The 26,254-nt window shown below is 42.3% G+C and overlaps 1 protein-coding gene across 6 annotated transcripts in view; it reads right to left on the bottom strand.

Annotated features, from left to right (window-relative positions):
- The window catches only part of PIKFYVE (phosphoinositide kinase, FYVE-type zinc finger containing), a 103,430-nt gene that overhangs the window by 31,794 nt on the left and 45,382 nt on the right, over nt 1-26,254 (bottom strand). For 5 of the 6 annotated variants that reach the window (XM_073306653.2, XM_073306652.2, XM_073306656.2 and 2 more), the window contains 10 exons: nt 25,328-25,390; nt 22,866-22,995; nt 21,046-21,226; nt 19,202-19,276; nt 18,234-18,341; nt 11,711-11,851; nt 10,386-10,512; nt 7,582-8,771; nt 6,513-6,613; nt 3,221-3,292 (listed from right to left, as the gene is read on the bottom strand). In XM_073306653.2, coding sequence (XP_073162754.1) covers nt 3,221-3,292; nt 6,513-6,613; nt 7,582-8,771; nt 10,386-10,512; nt 11,711-11,851; nt 18,234-18,341; nt 19,202-19,276; nt 21,046-21,226; nt 22,866-22,995; nt 25,328-25,390 — 2,188 coding nt within the window. The remainder of the gene's footprint in view (nt 1-3,220; nt 3,293-6,512; nt 6,614-7,581; nt 8,772-10,385; nt 10,513-11,710; nt 11,852-18,233; nt 18,342-19,201; nt 19,277-21,045; nt 21,227-22,865; nt 22,996-25,327; nt 25,391-26,254) is intronic. The other variant, XM_073306655.2, reaches the window with a different exon arrangement.

Raw genomic sequence — 26,254 nt, 5'->3', positions numbered from 1 at the left:
CAAGATCTCTCACCAAAGGCTCTTAAGCGAAGTAAGCAGTTATGGGATTAAAGGGAAGGCTCTCTCATGGATTGGTAACCAGTTAAAAGATAGGAAAAAGGGTAGGAATAAATTATCAGTTTTCAGAACGGAAAGAGGTAAATAGGGTTGTCCCTCATGGGTCTGTACTGGGACCAGTCCTATTCAACATATTCATAAATGATCTGGAAAAAGGGGTAAACAGTAAGGTGGCAACATTTGCAGATGATCCAAAACTACTCAAGATAGTTAAGTCCCAGGAAGACTGCAAAGAGCTACAAAAGGATCTCTCAAAACTGGGTGACTGAGCAACAAAATGGCAGATGGAATTCAGTGCTGATAAATGCAAAGTAATGCACATTGGAAAACAATCCCAACTATACATATAAAATGATGTGGTCTAAATTAGCTGTTACCACTCAAGAAAGATCTTGGAGTCATTGTGGACAGTTCTCTGAAAACATCCACTCAATGTACAGCGACAGTCAAAAAAGTAAAGAGAATGTTGGGAATCATTAAGAAGAGGATAGATAATAAGACAGAAAATATCATATTGCCTCTATATAAATCCATGGTATACCCACATCTTGAATACTGTGTGCAGATATGGTCGCCCCATCTGAAAAAAAGATATATTGGACTTGGAAAAGTTCAGAAAAGGGTAACAAAAATTATTAGGGGTATGGAACGGCTGCCGTATGAGGCGAGATTAATAAGACTGGGACTTCTCAGCTTGGAAAAGAGATGACTAAGGGGGGGTGGGTCTGATAGAGGTCTATAAAAAAATGTGACTGGTGTGGAGAAAGTCAATAAGGAAGTGTTATTTACTCCTTCTCATAACACAAGAGCTAGGGGCCACCAAATGAAATTAATAGACAGCATGATTAAAACAAATCAAAGGAAGTATTTTTTCCACACAACGCACAGTCAATCTGTGCAACTCCTTGCCAGAGGATGTTGTGAAGGCAAAGACTATAACAGGATTAAAAAAAAAAAAATGAACTAGATAAATTCATGGAGGATAGGTCCATCAATGGCTATTAGGCAGGAATGGTGTCCCCAGCCTCCGTTTGCCAGAAGCTGGGAATGGGCGATAGGATGGCTCACTTGATGATTACCTGTTCTGTTCATTCCCTCTGGGGCACCTTGCATTGGCCACTGTCGGAAGACAGGATACTGGGCTAGATGGACCTTTGGTCTGACCCAGTATAGCCGTTCTTATGTTCTTAAAGCATTAAGCTACTTAATATAGCTGAAGTATTGGTTGGATCACCAGCACAGCCTGTTTACCAAAAGTCATTATGTTCGAAAAGTTTGCATCGACGCTCTAAAAATATTTTTCTAAGATATCATCATAAGACATTCTGATAATATTTAGGCAGTAGATTTTTCCAAGTATTGTACTTGTGGCACCTTGGAGACTAACGGATTTATTGGAGCGTGGGCTTTCGTGGGCTGCAGCCCACTTCGTTGGATGCATGGAATGGAACATATAGTTAGATAGATACACACACACGCGCGCGCGGATGGGTTGGGGGTTGCCGTGCAGACTGTGAGAAGCTAATTGGTTGGGATGAACTGTTGTCAGCTGGAGAGAAAAACCCCAACTTTTGTGGTGATGGTCGAGATGGCCCATTTAAACAGTTGACAAGAAGGTACTATGGAAAAGAAGCCCTTGAGGAATTCCACCATGATTTCAACAATTTCCATGCCACCATCAACCTCAGCCTAGACCAATCCACACAAGCGGTCCATTTCCTGGACACTACTGTGCTAATAAGCGATGGTCACATAAACATCACCCTATACCGGAAACCTACTGACCGCTAATATACCTACATGCCTCCAGCTTCCATCCAGGACACACCACACGATCCATTGTCTACAGCCAAGCTCTGCGATACAACTGCATTTGCTCCAATCCCTCAGACAGAGACAAACACCTACAAGATCTCTATCAAGCATTCTTAAAATTACAGTACCCACCTGCTGAAGTGAAGAAACAGATTGACAGAGCCAGAAGAGTACCCAGAAGTCACCTACTACAGGACAGGCCCAATAAAGAAAATAACAAAACGCCACTAACTGTCACCTTCAGCCCCCAACTAAAACCTCTCCAGCGCATCATCAAAGATTTACAACCTATCCTGAAAAATGATCCCTCACTCACAGATCTTGGGAGACAGACCAGTCCTCGCTTACAGCCTACGAACCTGAAGCAAAAACTCACCAGCAACCACACACCACACAACAAAAACACTAACCAAGGAACCTATCCTTGCAACAAAGCCCAATGCCAACTCTGTCCACATATTTATTCAAGTGACACCATCATAGGACCTAATCACATTAGCCATGCCATCAGGGGCTCGTTCACCTGCACATCTACCAATGTGGTATATGCCATCATGTGCCAGCAATGCCCCTCTGCTACTTGAAGTCTTTAAACCACGATTTGAGGACTTCAATAGCTCAGACATAGGTGAGAGGTTTTTTGCAGGAGTGGGTGGGTGAAATTCTGTGGCCTGTGTTGTGCAGGAGGTCAGACTAAATGATCATAATGGTCCCTTCTGACCTTAAGTATCTATGAATCTATGAAACTGGATCACTATTCCTTAGGAATTTGCTCCTGCTGCAGATCTCACCTGAAGTTCCATAGCAACTGTTGTAAAATTAGATTAAGATTATGACCAAACACAATTCGCTGCTTTGTAGAGGACAGAGCTATTTGCAATAAAGTACTAGCTAGAGATCCCAATCTGGACCCCACTGTGGCAAGCTCTGTACAAACATAGGGTAAAGAGATAGATGTCTGAGGCAAGGACTGTAATAAGCAACAGGTGATTAAACAAATGGGTAGGAGGGAGATAACAATATGAGCACCTTTTCACTTGTAAGAAGGTAGGAGGAGCAAATGGAACATACTTTAAGAAACATATTTCCTGTTTTGTTGCAAGCATTCTAATAAAACAAACGGAAAAGAATTATAGAAGACCTATTCAACAGAACTGTCTCTAAAGAATGTTTTGCTAAAGATTTTCACAGCCTATGTATGTATACCTTTTTTAAATCATGCAAACAATTCTCTGTAAACTGTACAATACTACATGTACATGTGTGAGAAAAGCACATCTCAGTCCGATGAGGCTACTGAAGACTTCCTTAAAAGCATAGCTGATATTCTAGTGTAAAAAGTTCTTACCTGAAACAATACCGCTCTAAAAACACTCCTAGAGTGAGGTCATTCTTCCCATAGAACTCCATTGTCACAATCCTGATGTAGAGGAAAAACAGAAAATTTAAGAGGCAAGATCTTGTATTGGTTTGAGAGGTGTACATTACAGGAATGACTGCAACATGGGAATGCTCATGAGCAAGTACATTTATCTCAGCAAATGCCACACAAGTGTGCCTTTTAAGATCATGGCCAAGAACTTCCAAACTTGGGTATTTGAAGTTAGTCATTCTAATCAATATTTGAACACTTAACGGGGCATGATTTTCAGAGGTGCTGAACACAGCATCCCAGCTGATCCCCTCTAAAATTACTTTAATGGGCACTTCAGGTACTCAGCAACTTTGGAAAAAAGAAGAGCCACTTTAGGTGCCTAAATACTGATTTGGATAACTCATTTTAGGCACCCAAATTTGGAAGTTTTGGCTAGAATCAATTTTGCTGCTTTATTTGTTGCTTTATAACAAGTAGGGCCCTACCAAATTCACAGCCATGAAAAACGTTCCACGGACTGTAAAATATGGTCTCTTCCCCACCACCAGTGAAATCTGGTCTTATATATGCTTTTACCCTATACCAGGGGTCGGTAACCTTTGGCACCTGGCCCGTCAGAGCAAAGCCACTGGCAGGCCAGGCCGGTTTGTTTATCTGGAGCGTCCGCAGGCACGGAGCCCCGCAGCTCCCACTGGCCACAGTTTGCCATTCCCAGCCAATGGGAGCTGTGGGAAGCAGTGACTAGCACGTCCCTCGGCCTGTGCCACTTACCGTAGCTCCCATTGGCCAGGAATGGTGAACTGTGGCCAGTGGGAGCTGCAGGGCTCCGTGTCTGCGGACACTCCAGATAAACAAACCAGCTGGGCCCACCAGCAGCTTTACCCTGATGGGCCGGGTGCCAAAGGTTGCCGACCCCTGCCCTATACTGTACAGATTTCACAGGGGAAACCAGTGTTTCTCAAATTGGGGGTCCTGACCCAAAAGGGAGTTGCAGGGGAGTCACAGCCAACCTTATTTCTGCACTGCCTTCAGAACTGAGTGGCTGGAGAGCGACGGCTGTTGGCCAGGCGCCCAGCTCTGAAGGTGGCACCCCACCAGCAGCAGTGCAGAAGGAAGGGTGGCAATTCCATGCCAGGCCAGGCGTCACCCTACCCTTACCATACCATGCCACCCTAACTTCCATTATCTCCCTCCAACTGCACTGGCTGTTTGGGGAAAAGCCCTACCCAGTGAACAGCTAAGGATTAGTATTAAAAGTTTGCCAGTAACCTGCAGCCTCACAGCCAGCTCTGCAGACATTTAGACATGAACTGCTACTTGCTACGAAGAAATTCCTGCCCTCACTAGGTGAGCAAAGCTGTATTAATATTTAGATTGTAGTGGATTTTCTACACCCCATTCTGGAGCCCTACTACTAGAAATGAAAAAATCTTCTGAATTTACAAGTTCCAACCTGCCCAACAGAGATTTCACAGATTTCATGCCCCGCACAGTCACTGCATTAAAATATACCGTACAGAACCACAGAAATGTAGGGCTGGAAGGGACCTTGAGAGGTCGTTGAATCCAGCTCCCTCCGCTGAGGCAGGACAAAGTAAACCCAGACCATTCCCGATAGGTGTTTGTCCAACCTGTTCTTAACCTCCAGTGATGGGGATTCCACAACCTCCCTTGGAAGCCTATTCCAGAGCTTAACTACCCTGATAGTTAGGAAGTTTTTCCTAATCTCTAACCTAAATCTCCCGTGCTGCAGATTAAACCCGTTACTTCTTGTCCTACCTTCAGGAGGACAACTGACCACTGTCCCCTTTCTAAAACAACCTTTAAAACATATTTGAAGACTTATCAGGTCCTCCCTCGGTCTTCTTTTCTCAAGACTACACATGCCCAGGTTTTTTTAACCTTTCCTCATAGGTCAGGTTTTCTAAACCTTTTCACATTTTTGTTGCTCTCCTTTGAACTCTCTCCAATTTGTCTACATCTTTCCTAAAGTGTGGCACCCTGAACTGGACACAGTACTCCAGCGGAGGCCTCACCAGTGTATGACACTCCTGTTAGTACACACCAGAATATTACCCTTCTTTGCAACAGCACCGCAATGCTCACTTATATTTAATTTGTGATCCACTACAACCTCTCAGATACTTCCCATTTTGTAGTTGGGCTTTGGATATTTCCTTCTTAATTGTAGTACTTTGTACTTGGGTTTATTGAATTTCATCTTGCGGATTTCAGACTAATTCTCCAATTTGTCAAGTTCATCTTAAATTCTAATCCTGTCCTCCAAAGTGCCTGCAACTCCTCCCAGCTTGGGGTCATCTACAAGTTTTATAAGCATATTCCCCACATCATTATCCAAGTCATTGATGAAAATATTGACTGTGATCAGATACAGGGCTGACCCCTATGGGACCCCACTAAATACATGCTCCCAGTTTGACGGTGAACTACTGACAACTACTTTGAGTTCGGTCCTTCAGCCAGTTGTGCACCCACTTTATAGAAATTTCAACTGGACCATATTTCCCCAGTTTGCTTATGAGAATGTCATGTAGGACTGTGACAAAAGCCTTACTAAAAATAAAAATAAATCATGCCTTCTGCTTCCCCCCATCCATTAGTCAGTAACCCTGTCAAAGAAGGATTTTAGGTTGGTTTGGCATGATTTGGTTTTGACAAGTCCATGCTAGCTATTCCTTATACCGCTATTCTCTCAGTGCTTACAAACTGATTGTTTATTAATTTGTTCCACTCTCTCTCCCGGTATTAAAGTTAGGCTGACTTGTCTATAATTCCCTGGGTCTGTTCTCCCTTTAAAGATAGGTACTATGTTTTCTCTTTTCTAGTCTTCTGGGACCTCCTCCTCCATGAGCTCTCAAAGATAACTGCTCCACTTTCAAGACAGCTTCATCTAGTTGCTTAAGTACTCTAGGATGAATTTCATCAGGCCCACATACAAAAGCAGTGATTAGTTAGAGCACTGAATTACAGACTGGGCTTTTTTTCCCTCCTCATTCCTGCCTTATTAAGCATTACAAAGGTAAGTGGCATTGCTCAAATCCATCTAGTCATACACAGCTTAATGTTGTGACAGGCAACTCTAAAAAAGGCTAAGCTACCTTCCCAGGAGTCCTTAGTGAAGCTGTACAGAAGAATTAGCACTGACCTTGCCTTCATATAAGAGAGAGAGAGAGATACTAACACTTAAACTTTGTATTTTAAGAGAGCCATAGGGAAGAAGAACAAGAAATAATTCATTTCATACCATGGACTAACGCAGGCACTTGGAGCATTGCTGGACTGGGCAGAGGAGCTACTGAAAAGAACACAGAGCCTCTGATGGTTGACTGGGCTCAGACAGTCCACCTGACAAGACAACCCATTAGCCAGTTACAACCACACATTTCCACCAATACAAAATAGTTTACACTTTAAAAGCTGCATAGAATGGAATTTTATTCAGTGAGAGATTCCGTGTTTGTCCCATTTGTCATATTTACTTTTCTCAGGAGATTAAGTTACCCAAGAGTTCCAGGTAGACTTATGCAAGGACGACTTTTTTGGATTACAGCACAACCAATTAGGTACAAAAAAGTTTAAGGAATAGGAAGTCCAAGTGGACTTTTAAACAGTTTGACAGTTTGAAGGGTCTTTAATCCACAAGTGTGCATTTTAATCCTTTAGGACAAGAAATCTTGAGCCTGAAACTTGACATTTGCTGCTTACTTCCTTGCAAGAAGAGTTTTTCTAATACACAGGATCTCATTTATTCAGAATACACAAGGTAGATTTTCTAAAAATATACTTTGCAGTTACATCCTCCCAACACTGTCCTTTATTCTAACTGGACATCATTCGTGACCTTTAGCCACCAAACCCACTATGAGACAATATCAACATTAGCGTTACTCAGTATGAAGAGAGAAAAAAACAACAACAGCTTTTAAATAGATGGGCATTCCATTTCTGAAATAGATGAGAGATTGTTCTCTTCCCCATCCCCCACTTCACCCCCAACTGTAGATCCAAGCACATTCACTCCCAGCATGTAAAACTGAGCTGGTAATGAGATATACCAAGTTTCTTGCTCTTCCTGGTGGTTCAGAGAGCAAGTGCTTTGCAAGCCCACCCACCCCATCCCCTCAAGTCAGCATCTCTCACAATCAGAGACCACAATGTGGTGATTAAACAAGCTGATATCCAAGTTGACCTAGAGCACTGCAGTCCAATATGAACTTTTGTTATGCCTGGCCTGTTCCTAAATATGATATTCAGAAGTAGGTTCCTTCTCTCATCACTAAACAAAAACAGGAGGTAAAAACCTAGATTCTTACCTTATGAGACCATACAGATTCACCCCGAACCAATCCTCTCTCATCCTCTTCATTTCTGCCTCCAGCTTTTCCTCCAGAAACACCAGATGCATCTTTACACTGGGCAAAGGGATCTGCATTTTTCTGTTGTATCCTTCCTCCTCTGGCCCGGTAATCTGCTAGCATTCTGGCCAAGCTTTGGCTATCACCCAGATGCTCTGCAATTCTAGTGTTAACTAACTCATGGGTAGGCAAAACCTGGATGGCCTTTGCCTGGATACTTCCATTTATCCCTTGCAGTCCAGAGAGATCCCTTAACAGCTGTTTCTTCCTTCTGCTCTCCAGCTCCTTATACTCTTTGTTGAGGAAAGGAGACAAATAGACCTGCTCTGGGAAGTAGTCCCGGGCAGGGCACCTCATGCCCATCTCTGTTAGAAGAAAAGGTTCATGGAATGTGATCACAGGTGAGATACAGAGAATAACATCTTTCAGCTCCTGCTTAAATGCTAAGGAGTAGGCCTTGAGGCGATCCTCGGAGGAAGTCACCTCCTCCATGATATACAATCCAGTGTCATCCTGCAGAGGGTCTCTAAAGACTCTCATCTGGCTTTTGGAATCCTGCAGGTCACCTGGCTGCTGCAGAGTCTCCAGATGCTGACTATATAGAGTGCCTGGGTGTTGGTCCATACTTTGGAAGGGTAGCGGTGATTCTGGTACTGGTGTTTTAATACTGCTCAACACTGGCAGTGAATATTCCATTCCGAGATGCTCTTGGTGCCTTAAAGAGGAACCCTCTCGCAGGACATCATCAGCATCTTGATCCTCTTCTTCAAACAAAGTTCTTTGTTCTAGTGTGCTGGCCTCATCGGAAGAGACAGACTCAGAGAACATGGGCACTTTTTCAGAAGAGAGCTCAACATCTCTGACCACCATGCTAAACTCCTCACCATTAAAGAGGTCTTGGTGCTCATGTTCATCTCCTTGGCTTTCAATCAGAGCGTGGAAGGAGCTGTTTTTAGTCAGAGTAGGGGGCATGGCAAACTCATCCATAAGGAAAGAAATTTCCAGTTGGGAATGATAAGCCACACAGACCATAAAGATAAGGATCTCCTTCACTCGGGTCAGTTCATAGTCTGCAGCTCCACGCAGCTTGATGGTGCAGCCCAAGTGTGGCGGGCACCCTTCAAAAAACATTAAGGTTTTGGTTTGATCTAGAAAGGTTAGGAGGAAAACAGTGAGGGTCAAGCAGTTCTCACATTTCACACTTAAGCAGCAGACTGAAATGTTTTCCTATGAAAACAGTGAACGCTAAATACGATGGAAGAGTTGGAACTAGTGGTACAGCCAGGTATTGCAACACCGCTGCAGGAACTCGTGCCCAGACCAAACCACGGGTGCGGCTCAAGATGTAGATCTTTAGGTTTCTTTATGGAAAGTTAGCCTCTGCTGCCCCTCCCTTTACCAGTCAAGTTGCTATACATTTTGAATCCAGTCAGGACAGAACAAATAAGTAGCATATGTCCCAATATACCAAGATTAAGCTAAGTCATAGAAGTGTAGGGCTGGAATAGACCTCAAAGGTCATCTAGTCCATCCAATCCATGTTGAGGCAAGATTAAATACACTTGTCAGGGAAGGTCTACGTATTTGTCTAGCCCAGGGGTGGGAAAACTTTTTGGCCCGAGGGCCACATCGGGGTTGCGCAACTGTATGGAGGGCCGGGTAGAAAAGGCTGTGCCTCCCCAAACAGCCTGGCCCCCACCCTCATCCACCCCTTCCCACTTCCTGCCCCACTCAGAACCCCTGACCCATCGAACCCCCCTGCTCCTTGACCCCTGACTGCCCCCTCCCAGGACCACCCTGACCATAACCGCCCCCCAACTCCCCCTGCTCCCCGTCCCCTGACTGCCCCCCCCAGAATCTCCACCCCATCCAACCGCCCCCTGCTCCCTGTCCCGACTGCCTCCCAGGACCCTCCACTCCCCACCCCTTTACCATACTGGAGCCAGCCACGCCACCGCGCTGCCTGGCAGGGGTGGCGGGCCAGAGCGCTGGCAGCGCAGTACGCGGAGGCTGCAGGGGAGGGGCCGGGGATGAGCCTCCCTCGCCGGGAGCTCAGGGGCCAGGCCGGATGGTCCCACAGGCCGGATGTGGCCTGCAGGCCATAGTTTGCCCACCTCTGGTCTAGCCTGTTCTAAAAAAATCTCCAATGATGGGGATTCCACAACCTATTCCACTGTTTAACTCATGATGTTCTAAAGCCTACAGACTTTAAAAGCAAATGCCTTGACTTGTTTCTTTCTAGCTAAAAGAATCTGGGGGGGGGGTTTAGGGGGAAAACGCAGGTTATTACAGCCAGGAGGGGTCCACTGTTTGGTAACCCATTCGGTTAAGCTTTACATTAATCTGTCAAAAGGTATTCATTTATGTGGTCTTCCTTGCTGCACTGGCCTTCTGTTTCTGTAATTAAAAAGTTAACAATATTATACCTGCAGTTTCTACCCCTAAGCTCCCAACCAAATGAGTTTTTGTCCACTTGTTAGATGCTCATTTCATGTGTTGTATACAGAGATCAGCATAATATGGATCATTTCTTCATATTTTTTGCAAGACATTAGATATAAAATTCTTTGTACTCTTTCTTCGGCGTATAAAACATCAAGACTATTATGGCAAAATTATATTTATCAGCTCTGTCAACCATTCATTCATTCCAGTTACTTGGCAGTCAAGACATGCTGCTTAACGCAGCAGTATTAGTAAATTAATAATCCACTCTCCAACTCTGTTGGGCAAATGAGCTCGGACATCCAGGTTCTACTCACCATTAGGTAACTGGAACACTTGCATGTAAAATTTATGACAGGTTCCCAAGTGTGGTTTGGTCAACAATTGATCCATTGAGATCACCAAGTCTCCCTGAGTCATCCGACTTATTCGGTCTAATACTTGCTGTAAACATACATAAGACAACGGAATAGGGCACAATACTGTCATAAGTTAAAAAAATATGTTACAAGCTGTATCTGCTATTCCATCCTTAGAGAAGCCTAAGGCATTAGCTTATTATAATGTTTTCCTAGAGCGAATTAAGGAAAAAATATCAGCCTTAACTTTGAAGTCTCTTGGTTTGCATCATTGGGGTTACACTAATTTCACGGTTTAAGAATTCATATTTGAGAAATTATTCCAAAGAAATAATAATTTAACTAAACTCCAGCTATCATTGCATTTTAGCCCTGTCATAAATATAAAGGGAAGGGAAAACACCTTTAAAATCCCTCCTGGCCAGAGGAAAAATCCTTTCACCTATAAAGGGTTAAGAAGCTAGGATAACCTCGCTGGCACCTGACCAAAATGACCAATGAGGAGACAAGATACTTTCAAAAGCTGGGAGGAGGGAGAAAAACAAGGGGTCTGTGTCTGTCTGTGTGATGCTTTTGCCAGGGACAGAACAGGAATGGAGTCTTAGAACTTAGTAAGTAATCTAGCTAGATATGCATTAGATTATGATTTCTTTAAATGGCTGAGAAAATAAGCTGTGCTGAATAGAATGGATATTCCTGTCTGTGTGTCTTTTTGTAACTTAAGGTTTTGCCTAGAGGGATTCTCTATGTTTTGAATCTAATTACCCTGTAAGTTATTTACCATCCTGATTTTACAGAGGTGATTCTTTTTACTGTTTCTTCTATTAAAATTCTTCTTTTCAAGAACTGAATGTTTTTTTCATGGTTCTTAAGATCCAAGGGTTTGGGTCTGTGGTCACCTATGCAAATTGGTGAGGATTTTTACCAAACCTTCCCCAGGAAGTGGGGTGCAAGGGTTGGGAGGATTTTTTGGGGGGAAAGACATTTCCAAACAACGCTTTCCTAATAAAATAAACCCGGATAAACATTTGGTGGTGGCAGTGGAACTCCAAGGGCAAAGGGTAAAATGGTTTGTACCTTGGGGAATTTTTAACCTAAGCTGGTAAAAGTAAGCTTAGGGGGTTTATCATGCAGGTCCCCACATCTGTACCCTAGAGTTCAGAGTGGGGAAGGAACCTTGACAAGCCCATTTAAAACGACCCGTACCAGACATGACTTATTACAGCAACGTGACACTCTGGAAGTATCATTTCCTGTTACTGTGTTTGGCACCAAGCACTCACCGGCTTGACATTGATGACCAGAGTGATGCCATGTTCCAGCAGCATGTCCTGGGCAATTCGGGACACAGTCTTCTCAACCAGAACCAAGGTAGGCCTGACATCCACTATCCGCTGGACATAGTTCTTCAAGAACTCCCTTTCCTACACCCCAAGAGAAAGCAGGACAGTGGCTGCCGATCTGATTTCTTTTTAAAAGTGAAGCAGTCACACACCTAGTCACTTGTCATGTCAGGCACTAAACCTGCCCTTCAGTCACCATGCCCATGTAAGTGATTTTACAATTCTCTTTATATAGAAGTAGTTTCTCTCTCCTGTTACTGTGAAAGGCCAATGCACACAGGAGAAACTGGACTGACCAGAAAGCGCAGTCAAATGCATAGAGTACATATACATTTCCCATTCTCCCTCTCAATGTTAAGTGTGAATTTTACTGTGTCCCTTAAAACAGAGGCTTAATTCAATTAGTTTGACACATCATTAACACAGGAAGACAACCCCTTATCAAGAACTGCATATTAAGATGCTTTTATATGTTGTGTTGAGGTGCATTCAGTAGATTAAAAACAATGGAACTTTGAGATTTTAGTAAATTACTCAGTTTAGTTTTTTGCATTAAAATGCTAAAACGGATACTTCTACATAGCTTTATTCTATGGATTTGTTTGCCTAGGACACTCTGGAAAATCAATCTGAGTTAATGAAAGGTGCAAATTTCAGGTATATTCATCTTTCATTAACTCAGATTAACTTTCCTGAGTGTCCCCATGTACACAAATCCTATATTACACACACACACACACACACACACGTTAAAACATTAAGGGAGCAAAAAGTAAGGTTGCATAGGCAATGTTATTCAGCTCCCCCTTGTGCATATGCATTAGGATTCAATCTTTAATTGCATGATCACGTAATACTGTTTCTTCAGAATCCCTCCCTCATTTAGTGTACAGTACGAAGAATACTTTTGTCTGTAGGATACCCTACCCAATTTGTTGCAGAAATTGGAAGGTAGGTAGTAAATGAAGCAGCGGAATTGCAGTAAGAAAAAAAGACACAGAGCTGAATGCTGCTCTGGAGAACTAGATTCTATCCTTGTGGCTTTGTGAAACAGAATTCCTACCAGATGCTAATAAAGTCTTTTGGCCCACATTTTTCACAACTGGTCATTAGCTGTGTTCTCTTCATTTTCTGGGCACTTAAGCCAAGACCCTGGGGTCTGATTTGCGGAAGTACTAAGTATTCACAGCGGTCACAGAAGTCAATGGGAGCTGTGCTTTGAACATATAAAGTGCTATATAATGCTAAGTAACAAGGAAAAAAATAAAATCAGGTCTTAAGTGTCTCGGATTGGGAACTCAAAATTCATAGATATTTTTGGACCATAATCTTTGTGCTTCCACTCCCCATTTGCCAAATGGTGGATATACCCCTCATCTCACTGTGGTGCTATGAAAATAAGTTCATTAATATTTGTGAAGCACTGATACACTAGTGTGATGAATGTCACAAAAAAGGCCATGAGGAAATAATTCTGTCTTCAGAGCAGGGTTTGAACAATATACAGTAAATAAGGCCTAGGACCACAGATTGAACAACAATTAGAACATAAGATATTGAATAGCAGCTTAAGTTAGCACCATCCACTCTGTACATTGAATGAGGCAGTGGACTGGCAGAAAAAATAAAATATGTGATCATGCAATTAAAGATCATAATATATATACACAATGAAACCAAAGTAACGTTGCACAGGCAACCTTAATTCTGGCATTTCTTAACTTTTGAGGGCGTAACTTAGCGTTCTTTTAACGTAGTTGTATGTGCGGTTTCCTGGGTGTTTTTTAAAAAAAGCAAACTGCAAAAACGAATTCCATGATGTGGCATCATACTGACACCCATATGGGCCAGCAACATTGGAACCTTTACATCTACCCCACAAACCTCTATCACCTAAGCTAACAAAGTGACTGATAACAGTACAGTAACTCCTCACTTAACCTTGTAGTTCTGTTCCTGAAAAATGCAACTTTAAGTGAAATGATGTTAAGTGAATCCAATTTCTCCATAAGAATTAATGTAAATTGGGGGGGGCGGGGGGGAGGAGGAGTTAGCTTCCAGGGAAATTTTTTTCACCAGACCAAAAAAACCCAAAACACTATATCTATACACACATAAAATGTTTTAAACAAACAATGTAATACTGTTCACAGCAATGATGATTGTGAAGCTTGGTTGAGGTGGTGTAGTCAGAAGGTGGGGTATTTCCCAGGGAATGCCTTGCTGCTAAAATGATGAACTAGCACTGGGGTGAGCCCTCAAGGGTTAACACACTGTTGTTAATGTAGCCTCTCACTCAACAACGCAGCACAAACGGAGAAGGAGGGGAGACAGCACAGCAGAAAGAGACAAACACTGCCCCTTTAAATAAGCTGACCCACTCTTAATTACATTGTCTTTTTAAGTGGATCGGGACATTGAGACAGCAGCTGCTCCCAGAAAGCTCTCTCTGTCTCTCTCCGTCTGTGTCCCCACCATGCTCTATATGGAGAAGGGGTAAGCAGGGTGCAGGAGCAGGGGGAAGGGGACACCCTGACATTAGCCTCCCTCTTTCCCCTTTCCCCCCATGCACAACAAGCAGAGGCAGAGGGCAGGAGCAGCACATGGCAGTGGGGAGAGGGACAGCTGAACCGCCAGCAATTGATAGCTTGCTGGGCAGCTGCTGCACAGGGAACTTAGGGGAGCAGGCAGCTGATAGGGGGGCTGCCAGTCCACCCTGGTTACAAGCCCCCACCAGGTAGCTGCAACAGGCTGCTCTTCCTGCAAACTCTGGACAAAGCAGGAGGCTGCCAAACGACTTAGAAGGGAGCATTGCGCAACTTTAAACAAGCATGTTCCCTAATTGATCAGCAACAAAACAACGTTAACCGGGACGACTTTAAGTGAGGAGTTACTGTAATAGGTTGTCATCCTCTATATGGACCAGCACTACAGGTGGGATGGACACTTTGCCAGTAAGTTTGACAGATACTTATTGAAAGACAAATGGAGAGACTGGAATCTTGGGTTCCAGACTTTGGAGGGCAGTGTTCCCTAGCGAGCACAGACCCTTCAGTCCCACTCCTGGCTCTGCCAGCCTGTCCCTAACTCTTCTCCAGCCCTGGTTCCTCATCCCAGTACTGTCTACACCTCCAAATACCAATCTTCTTATGCAGCAAGTCCTAGTCTCCACTCCAGACTCCTCTTCCCCCCCGAGTCCAGCCAGTCCCAGTTTTCCTTATCCCTCCCTGGGCTTCTCAACTATTCTCAATACGTGACCAGGGAGTCCCAATCTCCCCTCACCCTTATCCCAATCTACTCCCCATCACCCTACAGGTCTGGCTCTTGTCCACACTGTATGAGTCAGATAGCTTCCACCAAGCTGCCTGTATGTGTGTGGGGGAGGAAAGAGGGAAAAGGGGACAGTGGAGGGGCGGGGGGAGTGTTCTACAGAGCACAGGAGAGACTGTTACCCTGCTCTCAATTCAGGTGCCCAGACCTGACATGGTCCAAGGTAGCTTGCAGCTGAAGAGAAAGTCCTGCTCTGACTTTGGCTCAAGCATGCCTGGCTCGAACAGAATCTTCAGGGAGTTTAGCAGCTAAAGTCTAACAAGTCTCAGAGCAACTTTTCCAAAGGTTCCCAAGTCGCTCTAGCTATGAATTTTCCAACAAAACACCTGGTGGAAAATGCCAATTTGTCCACAGCAAAAACATTAGATGAAAACATATAACCTTAGACAAAAGCTGAAAGAAAGCATTTAGATAAGGCTGAAACATTCAATTTTGAGCTTTTTGGAATATGACATTTTGATTTTCCATTTCAATTTTTTAAATTTTATATTTAGAGTTGAAACTGGAACAAAAAGTGTCAACTTATTTGCAGTTTTGGGTCATGTGAAATTTTGAAGCCGTTTCTGGTCCATTCTTCAACAAAAGAAATTTTGAAATTGCAAAACTCCACTCCCAGATGAAAAATCCAGCTCCTGCACAGATCTACTTACAACTTGGCCAGATTTTCGCAGAGTTGGCAAGTAAAGTTCCTGACACCAGGGCAACACCCTGCAAAATTTCAAGCTCTTGCTCCAAAGCATTGGGGGGGTGGGGGGAACAAAAAACCACAATCTCTTCTACCCCCAAGAAAAAGGTTACCACAACATCCACTTCTTCAGTCTGTTTGTTGTCAAAATCTATTTAACTTGATGAGCATGGGGATTTCTGAATGATGAGGGCCTAAGCTTGCACACTGAGCATGGGTACATGGCCGAGATATCGAGGCCCACGTGGGCAATTAGCATCCGCCCAAAACACCAAGGGTTTTGACAATATAATAGTATGTCAGTAACCCTGTTTAGTGTGCACTTGGTTCTAAACTGGATTTACCAAATATGCCCATCCTTTAAAATGGCACTTATTCGCTCGATTTATGATGAGCCTACATGACACATTAAAAAGATAGCCTGTTATACAGCTGAAATTTCTGAATACTATCTTCTCTAATCAGAGTCAAATGGAAGGCAAGTTTAGTTAAGGATCATCTTAATGGGTTAGCAACATAAGATGATTTTGTTTAAAGAAAATTTAAACCTCCAGCTTCCATATATCAGGATAAGCAGGATTATGTATGTGTAGAAAGATTTCATAACTCAATACTTTCATTGAGAGTTTCTGGAAGAAGTCTGCTGACAGACAAATAAGAGGATTTGGTAGGTGATAAATATTTATCTGCAGATCATCAGTTTATGCACTTCATTTCAAGTTACCATCTGTGACCAAAAGGCAGTACAAGAGTACCTCCAGAGTCTTGTGTTTCAAAGCAATATTAGGGTATGGATCCTATTCCAATTAGGCCTTTGAGTAACTATAAGTTACACAAATTCCAGTATTAAGAAATTGTTCTGGATGCTCTGTCCAGCTGACCATGAAGTTACTGCATGGATATTTGCAAGTATGAAGAATCTCAAGCAACACTGCCTCAAATCCATATCACGCTGAGTTTCGGTGTGGATTTTAATATCAACAGAAAAAGTTGGGATAATTCTAAGCATACGTGATCAAGATTGAAGCCACACCAGATGTATGGATTTATCTTTAATTAGCAGAGAGAAGTTTCAAAACCACCACTTCGCAGCAATAACTAACTCCCAGCATCCATCAGCATTTTTCTGGCATCCTCAACAATTTCAGATTTTGGGGTTCAGCAAGATGGATAGATTGTTACTGCCCCTCACAGTGTGTGAACAACTTTGTGGCAAGTTGCATAAGATCCAGTATTGAAGTTGATTGATCTTTTGACTGTGAAATATGCAATTTGTGGAAGAATCCCCCACTGCAGGACAGTTTGTGCTATTTGTTGCAATTTCCACCTGCCAGAAGGAGTGCTTAGGACCATCCCAGTTACCCTCTGGCTTGAGTTTACTCAGATCCACTTAGATTTTCTGCCAACTCCTCTCACCACCACTGTTCCCATTATTGCAGCAAGGATTAGAAAGTTGTTTACTAGCAGAAATTATTGACCTAGCCTCCATGAAACATTGTTTCAGTTCTCCCATAGCAGTTCCCCCTCCTTCCCCCCACAGTTAAAGGGGACAAAGGGAAAAAACCAGCCTTATTTCAAGGACAGCTTTGAAAAGGTGACAGTGAACAATATTCAGAAGAAGAAGTTACAAGCTCTAATTTACTGTTAACACAAGGGACGAATCCTATCCTTTGTTGCTGAAAAAGCTATATCAAACAATGTTGAATTGTATTGCTAATGTTTTAATTTCTATGTGCCTGTGCTAAGCACCAATCCTTTCAAGGTCTCATAACTGAACCAACAGACTGTCAATCAATCAAGCACTCAATGTAAGGGGCTTTCAAATAAAGGTCACTGTAAATAAACACTCTTATTCAGACTGCTCCCTTCAGAGAGATATCTATACTTTGTGTCTGGACAAAAAGCAGCTCTACCAATTTAGGCATTAAACCACCTGAAACCTCCTATCAGTGGTGAGAACAGCGCTCAAAGCAATATTTGTAATTTTCTCCACTATTAGACTGAGCATTGTCAGTTCCCAACAGATTAACACAAATACAGAAGTACACCTGGACCCAGTATTCATCCATTCCTGAGTCTCAATTAGCAGTTCTGCCATTTTGAACAGCAAGATCCCCGATTCTTAGGCACACTCTATACAAACACACTTCTTAAATACTCATGTTATTGAAAACGGCCATGAATTTCTCTTGATCCATGCAACTCCCCCAGCGTGAACGGGACTCGCACGTTTCTGTTGAGGCCAGTATACAACTTTTTCCTGAAGTCACAAGCCCAAAGCAGCTGTGAGTTATCCTTCGTCACAAATTCTCTTCCTTCCACTCCACCCAAGCCCCCTGGTGGCTGGAACTGAAGCTAAACAAGTGATGCTCTACATATATGGCTAAGTCATTAGATCATAAAAAGACAATATAGAAAACGTAAACTAAAAATAGAAGATATTCTAACCTGAAGAACAATGGGGTCTATGCAGGTGAATTTTGTTTCTTCTCGGTAGAGGTACTCAATGGAACACTTCAGCAGAAGAATTTTGGGATTTTTTATATAGGTGTTCATCTAGAGAAAGGCAGGGTAGTTAAAACAAAGGGAACAGTCATCTAGGTGAGAGTAGAACCAAGACTCCCTCCATGAGGAAGTTTTTATGAAGCTCCCTCATACAGTTACCCAAAGGTAACATAGCTGCAAAGATGAAGTTCTGCAGCATATCATTCAGATGATCTTTGCAAAGATTTACCACTAAACCATGCCGATTGGGTAATGGCTCCAATCAAATAAACTTTATACTGTACCAATCTCATATCAGAGAAAGCAAAATACAGTTTAATCTGTCCTGCAGGACAATTATTGCTCTGTAAAGAGAATGTCAACAAACGAGTTCCTGGTACAAACCCCTTTCTTGCACAACAAATGGAATTTTAATGATCCAAGACTTCCGAAGCCACCAGAGCACACTAGGTCAATCAGATTCTCTCCACCCTGATCAATGGCTTTATTTTACAGACTCATTTACTACATGCTATAAAAAAAAAAGGTGCACTCATAAAAGGATCTTTTCCCAGTAAATCTTACAGAGCTTAAACGTTTCTAGAAAATGTTATATTCTACAGCTTTGAGGAAAGTTTAGTCCATGCTCTCAAAACTCAGACTCCCTGGACTACAAAGGAACCCCTTTGAATGGAAATGCAATATACATGCGCACACAAAAAAAAAATCTGCAAATCTACTGTTCAACAGCCTTGAGCAAAGCCCACTCCACAAACCCCTTAGGAGAAACGTTTTGTAGATCAAAGATGATGATGTAGTATGTTTACTATAAGTGTGCACCACCAAGGAGGAGAAGTTTCTCTTTTTAAATACAATACCCAGTGCAATGCTAAAAAGAATGCAAGCTATTTTATTTACGACACCTTCATTACCTTTTTGTGTGCAACGTTCTTGGTGCAAACAAAGCCATTCACCATCACAGAGTCAAATTTCTTTCCACCTGGAATCTAACAAGATAGCAAGAATTAAAGGCTTTCTGGTTTAACATATTCACTTAATCTCTCTTTAAATTCATTGAACCGCATACTATGTAAATTACTTAGTGAAAAAAATTGTATTGTACTCCATGCATAGGTTTTTCTAAAACCTCAATTTGCTCATTTCTATTTTTTGTGCTGTTACAGATACAGTAGAACCTCGGAGTTAAGAATGCCAGCGTTACGAACCAATCAGTCAACCACACGCCTCATTTGGACCCAGAAGTATGCAATCAGGCAGCAGCAGAGACCCAAAAAACCCAAAAACAAACGCAAATACAGTATAGTACTGTGTTAAACATAAACTACTATAAAACTAAAGGGAAAGTAGAATTTTTTTCTTCTGCATAGTAAAGTTTCAAAGCTGTATTAAGTCAATGTTCAGCTGTAAACTTTTAAAACCACCACCACCACATTTTGTTCAGAGATATGAACAACCTCTGTTACCGAGGTGTTCATAACTCTGAGGTTCCACTGTAATACAGCTCCCACTATTCCAGGTCAAGACCTCTTTAATAGCATACTTTCAGCGGAGATAACAAAAATAGAGCCTGGAAATGGCAGCTCTACGTATCTTAGAGCATTTAGAAGAAGTCTGCCAAGTGGTCAGAGCCCCAAAAAACACAGTGAAAGGTAGGCATAACAATGGATGCCACACAGGCTCTCTGAATTAAATTTAGGTTGCCTAGAGGCATATTTCAGAGATCACATTATTGTAGAAATCCCTTTCTAGGTCATCTACAGCACAGCATTAGGTTCTGAAGAGCTGCTCGTCTACTGAAACTCAACCTGAGTGCTAGGAGAGGAGGTAGCAACAAATATGGTTGGGAATAGATTTCATGGGGCTGTCTGCAAAAAGGAGAAGATGACTCACCTGTAATCTTACGTGGCTGCCTGAAACAGAGTATGGCCTAATGAGAGTAATTTCTGTAAGGAGGAACAGGCTTGTGCCTGGTATCTTTATTCACAGCAGCTTCGTGGTCAGGTCCCAGTCTCCTGATGGCCTTTCTGATCCGTGATCACGGCCCTATATTTGTTACAACTACTGTAGTCATCGGTGCATCTTGCGTAACTCCAAGAGGATTAAGCTACCTCATGGAGGCCAGTTGCTGGGCTTTGTGTGGAAGGGTTAACTCTTGCGTAATAGACAGTTTCAGGAAAGAGTTGGCCTCCAGTACACTACACAGCAGGCTGCCAAGTGCCAAACATCTCTCGTTAGACATGCAAGGTTTAAAAAAAGCCAAAAGGCAGGAAGACAGTGAGCTGTTACTCTTACTTCATCCCACGCCATCCTCTGCAGCCTGAAAGGAAGAGATTGACTCAAGTGCCTCTAAGTGCTTTGCAACACAGGAGGCAAGAGTCACGTACATGTCCTTCCCCAAAATAGCAACTGTCTTCCCTGAAACATGAGACATCTTTCAGAGGAGCAGCCGTGTTAGTCGGTATTCGCAAAAAGAAAAGGAGTACTCATGGTACCTTAGAGACTAACCAATTTATTTGAGCATAAGCTTCATCGGATGTATCCGATGAAGTGAGCTGTAGCTCATGAAAGCTTATGCTCAAATAAATTCGTTAGTCTCTAAGGTACCACGAGTACTCCTTTTCTTTTTGCATAAGACATCTGTTACTCACGCTACTGGATTTGTAGTTTTCAATCCAGACACCTGCCCTGTCAAGAGCCACATCATCTTTATTTCACACAAATTTCCTGTCATCATTCTCCCACTCCCAGAACTCACTTTTTTTATGTGGACAAACTGGCGGATATCCATATCATCGTCTCTGTTCTTGATATCAGGTCGGACAGTCTGAACTACCTGGCAGACCACAGGCACAATGATATCCCTCCAGGATAAGGACAATGACTCATTGTTGAGTAGCTGCTGAAGCAGTGCCATCATATGGTTATGATTAGCTGAGCTGCAGAGGAATCAGAGTGATTAAGGGAGAGGAGGGGACCACACATTGCTCCATCTGAAGCAGAGTGACCTAGAGGATTTTTACTTCATAGTGTTTAAAATGCAATCAGCAATTTGAGGAAACATCAGTCAGGAGTGTTCCAGGTCACCATCTTGTTTATTTTTTCTGCTCTATAGTAAGAGGCAACAGGTAGCACAGAGAAACAAAAAATATCTTGATTTTTCCCTACTGGGACAGAATTTATTAAATACAAATAAATCAAAGAAGTGCACTAAGTATCTAGATCAAGTCCCCCTTGAAGAGAGAAAGTTCAGCTTTTGTTTGACAGCGACTTATTAATTGTATTGCTCTAGCAGCAAAATGCTCTTTGCTGCAACTCAGTTTCACAACACACTGTACATGGCTGGTCAATAAGCAACATCTCTTGGATGCTGTGTGGCAATTTTCCATACTATCAATATAGTTCAGACAGGCAGCTCCATTTCAAGATTATTTTTATGTGCTTACATCATGCTATTTAAGGCATGCCAAATATTTTTGGTGGAGTAGGCCCAGAGTATCATGCCATGCAGCATATATTAACAGTGTCATGTGTAGGTCATATTCGGAGGAATTTTGCTTTACATGCAAGGACCTAAGAGTTCCAATATGGATGGTTAACCAGCATTTATTAATCTGTAATTTTAACAGCAACTGGGCCACTTTTGCCTTTGACTTTTGCAATGGACACAGACATGAAAATGACTGGCATGTTTGTAACGTTTAATGACATTAACTCAGACACACGAGCGCAAACAATTGTTTCAAACCTGTGGAATCACCACATCATGGCTACAGCCAACTGCCAAACTCTCAGAAGAAAGTGTCCCTTATCACACATCCCAGAGAGTAAAATAATGACAACGGCAGACATGTAGGCTGCATGTATGAAAATGAAATCTCAAAACATGTCTGCACTACCAGCTAATTCAGCACTGCTGTGATTGATGCAGCCATGTTGATTTAGCGGGTCTGGTGAAGATACACTAAGCAAGTGGGAGAGCACTCTCCTTTCGATGTCTGTACTCCACCTGCCCAAGAGGCGGAAGCTATGTTGATGGGAGAGCATCTCCCGTCAACACACGGCAGTGTCTGCATCATGCTAAGTTGACCTAAGTTACACTGACTTCAGTTACGTAACTGAAGTAGCATAACTTAGATCTACGCTAACGCTGCAAGTTGACCAGCCCTCACTAAGCTGTTAAAGGACACTTCTATAGCGCCAGACATTTATGTGGCATTTCACCCAATAACACACTTATTCTGTCTCAGGCTATTGATGATTTAAGAGAGTCAAGACAGGGGACAACAGGACAAAGAAGGGGAGGGTGAGAAGAAATTGGGGAAACTGCGAAAGAGAAAGTCCCAGAACAACTTTTTTTGGAAGGGGAGAATTTTTACCAACCATGGATTCCTTTCTTGCTTCTCTAGCATATTGATCTTATTACAGAAAGGATTTGAATTAGAGGTAACATTTTCAAAAAAATGTTTAAGGAGTCGAAGTCCCATGACTGGCACATGACCCCCATGTGAAAGGGACAAAGCTTTTGAAAATTTTATCCTAGACATCCACATCAATTCCCTTTTATGCTCAACTTACAGAAGCCTCTCCATAGCCTGTTTCTCCCCATTCTCTTCCCTCAGCAGATCCAGATTGCTGTGGTGCCAGCCTAAAGGTGTGAAAAACAGCTCTTTGGATTTCTCCTCCACCCTCCGATTGAACAGCGACTCTAAAAAAGGACAGCAAGAAAAGCTTGTTTATACGAAGTCACGAGCTGAATGCTTACACTTTCTCCTTTTAAAAAGCTGAAAGAAGAGACTTCAACAAGACTAGTTCAGGCCTTCGATGCGAGAGGCTCTTGAAATGTTAAAGTGATGCTGGAAACAAAACAGTGGTAGTCACTGACAGTAATTTAGGTATTCACAGTGTCATCAACTATAGCAGAGTAAGCATGCTATTCCACACTTCAGGCTACACAGCCTCATGCCAGATAATTTGCTTTTCTTCTCTCGAGCCTGCTCGTGAGCAGTTCAATTTTAAGACAGCAAATTAACTATGTATGGCTACCTATATCCTCGTGTTGCTTAAAATAGGTAGTAACTGAATCCCCATATACTTAAGACCTTTTAAAATTAGAAAAGTCTAATCTTGTATGATTTCACTGGCAAAAAGCTATTGTTTTGGAAGCCTTATATACAAAAGGAGCACTAAAAACACCTAGTTATTCCACTCAAGTAGTGGAGTTAGCAAAAAGGTCATGTACATAAGAGCACATTCAACTTATTTTAAATTTATATTAGAAACATAAAACAAACATTATCCACAATCAAGCCCAATGGAAATGCATCTCCTGACTAATGCAGACTCTTAGAAATTAAGTAGGCAATTGCACATTACGAGTACAAGATTTTAAGACAGTGGCGATTTAACCCACTAAAGCTAGGGCCAATCACTTGAGATAAAATCCTACTGAATAGGATTGTTGCTCATAATATTATATCTTGCTTTTCCAACATAACTGAGTGAACTCTTAGAGCAGTCCAATCTTTGTCAACAGAAATCACAATAAGTTCTGTTTAGTCTCTGAACTAACACTACTCAAGTCTCGCAGTTTTGCTAGCAGTCTAGTCAGAGGGCCAGATTCACCAGGGTTATTCCAGTTTTATAGAAGTAAGACTCCATTGAACTGGAGTAACAAAGGACAGTCAGGGCCAGAGTCAGATCTGTACGTAATAAAAATATTGGCCATATGAGGCACAATCTACTAGGTTGGTTACCTTTTATAAGACCAAAAATAATATCATATGCACCAAAATAGCTTGTTAAGAGCCATGGTTTTTAAAGATCTCCTTAAAATACATGAAGGGAACAGCTGACAATTCGGCTTGAGCTTGCTGCCTAGTCAGTCTGTTTTGCTTTTGCCTTTCCCTTTGTGTGGATTCTTATTTTTCCCCTTCAAACAGTACAGTTTGAAAGTAGTAGTAATTCTTAGGAGTAGTTTAGTTTTGTTTTATAAAATCTGTCCTATTATGTCAAAATAGTTTTTATTTCTTCAGGTTGTAACTAATAGTTACCCTTTAAATGTTCATATTTTATGAGTTTCACCCAAAATGAAATGCTAAAAATCTTAACTTGTCCGTTAAAATTAATGATTACATTTGATTGCCCTCTCACCCCCCAGCACTACTGTATCAAAGAGCAATACTAGAAGCTTCACTATCATCATTATGCTGACTATACAATTCAGATTTAATTTGTGTCACTAGTGCAGAGTTCTGCACTAAAATTTAAATCTTTGCAGTCTAGGCTGCAAGGGGAATGGTCATCTTTTGGACAACTCAGTACGGTTACAGGCCATCATCATCATATTTTAAGTAATCTGCATAGGACCGCCACCACCCACACTATGAGTATGTGACTAAGAACAATGCTTGTGAAAAAATAAAAAGGCATTTTCCACTTTTAGATGCTTTGCACCTGACACTGAATATTTGTCAATAAATTGCATGCCTTCACATCCAGAAATATGTAGTCTGCTTCCTAATCTAAAAGGGTCTCAAACTTACAGCTGTGTCCAATAGGACTTGCCTTTCAACAGAAGCAACAAGAGAGCCAACATGATTTAAGAGAAGCTGCGCTACAGTGACCTCAGAGATTAGTTTTGAGATATTGGTGGCACGGAGATGTTAGGCGCACACACAAATGTACAAGGAAATAAGCGGGTAGGAGAGTTAAACACCTGATGGAGCCCAGAAAAAAGAAAAAAAAGAACTAATCTCTTATATGCAGGAACATTTGCGGATGGTGAAGTGCTAAACACAGCCAGTTACTGTGTAATGAAGGAAACTTCTTTTCAAGGGCATTTAAAAAACAAAGACTCTGACAAGCCCGAGTTCAATCTGAAAGTGAACCAAGTAAGTGGAGAAAGTTACCTAAGTTTCTCGCTATGTGCCTTTAGAATTACTTTAACAAGCCAATGTTTAGCCCAGCTCTAATATCAATAGAAGCTTTCATATCTACATTACACATTCATTGGAAAAAAGCATTTCCATTCATCTTACCCTTGATGAAAGCGTCACTTATTGAGACCATCTGTTGCCCTCCGTTGTCAGGATTCAAGTACTCTGGAAAGGATAGAGCAGATGGAGATGGGAGGAGACACAGAAAAATGACAGGTTATGTTGGCATGCCAGTATAATTATATTATGTACACACCCACACCACAAGAGAAAATATTACTCATTTAAAGCATTTAGTCATTGCTGTAGCAACAACCTGACGAGTGGTTAAGACAAGAATATCCTCTCATACTTGTTCTGTCAAGGCTCCAAAATGACGGCACAATACTGCTTAAAACTGTTCAGCAACCAACCTAACATGGAGAGTATACAAAATAAAGCATTGGGGGAAAAAACCATCTGCCTTTCCAAGTTCCATGTGGCTAGTTCCCCCCTACATCTACATCTGGAACCTATTAAGTCTTCACCTGAGAGAGACTGTGGAGGTACCCAAACACAATGAGGAAGCAGGTCTCCTTTAATTTCTTAAGGCACATTAAAACCAAAGGTGTTCCCCCACCCATGCATAACCTTAACTTGGTTCTCAGATTCAACTAACAGACCCTTTATGAACAACGAGCTCTCTCATAGGAGGGAAAAATAGCCATCTGGTTCCAGGACTCTTCTCAATCAAAGAAGCAGACATGCAATGTGCCCTCCTTAAGAGCTAGAGGGGGGAAAAATTATGCTATACTTAAAATGGATTATGGTCAAATGGAGAGAAGAAAAGGGGTCAGTCAAAAATGTGCACACAGCTTCTGCCCTGTGGCAGGGTAGTGGGGCTAGAGGCTTCTGCCACAGATGACTGGTGCCTGCTGAGAGTGGAGGAGCACAGTTTAAAGGTTCAGCTCCCCCCACTCCCAATAGCTCGAGTCATGACCCCCGCAGCACACTCCCCTCTTACCCTCAGCAACCCCTGCATAGCCACAG

Source organism: Lepidochelys kempii, chromosome 11 (genome assembly GCF_965140285.1).
Source record: "Lepidochelys kempii isolate rLepKem1 chromosome 11, rLepKem1.hap1, whole genome shotgun sequence".
In the NCBI taxonomy this organism is placed as follows: domain Eukaryota; kingdom Metazoa; phylum Chordata; order Testudines; family Cheloniidae; genus Lepidochelys; species Lepidochelys kempii.
Note: the sequence above shows the minus strand (reverse complement) of the source record. Positions and strands in the feature narration are given on the sequence as shown.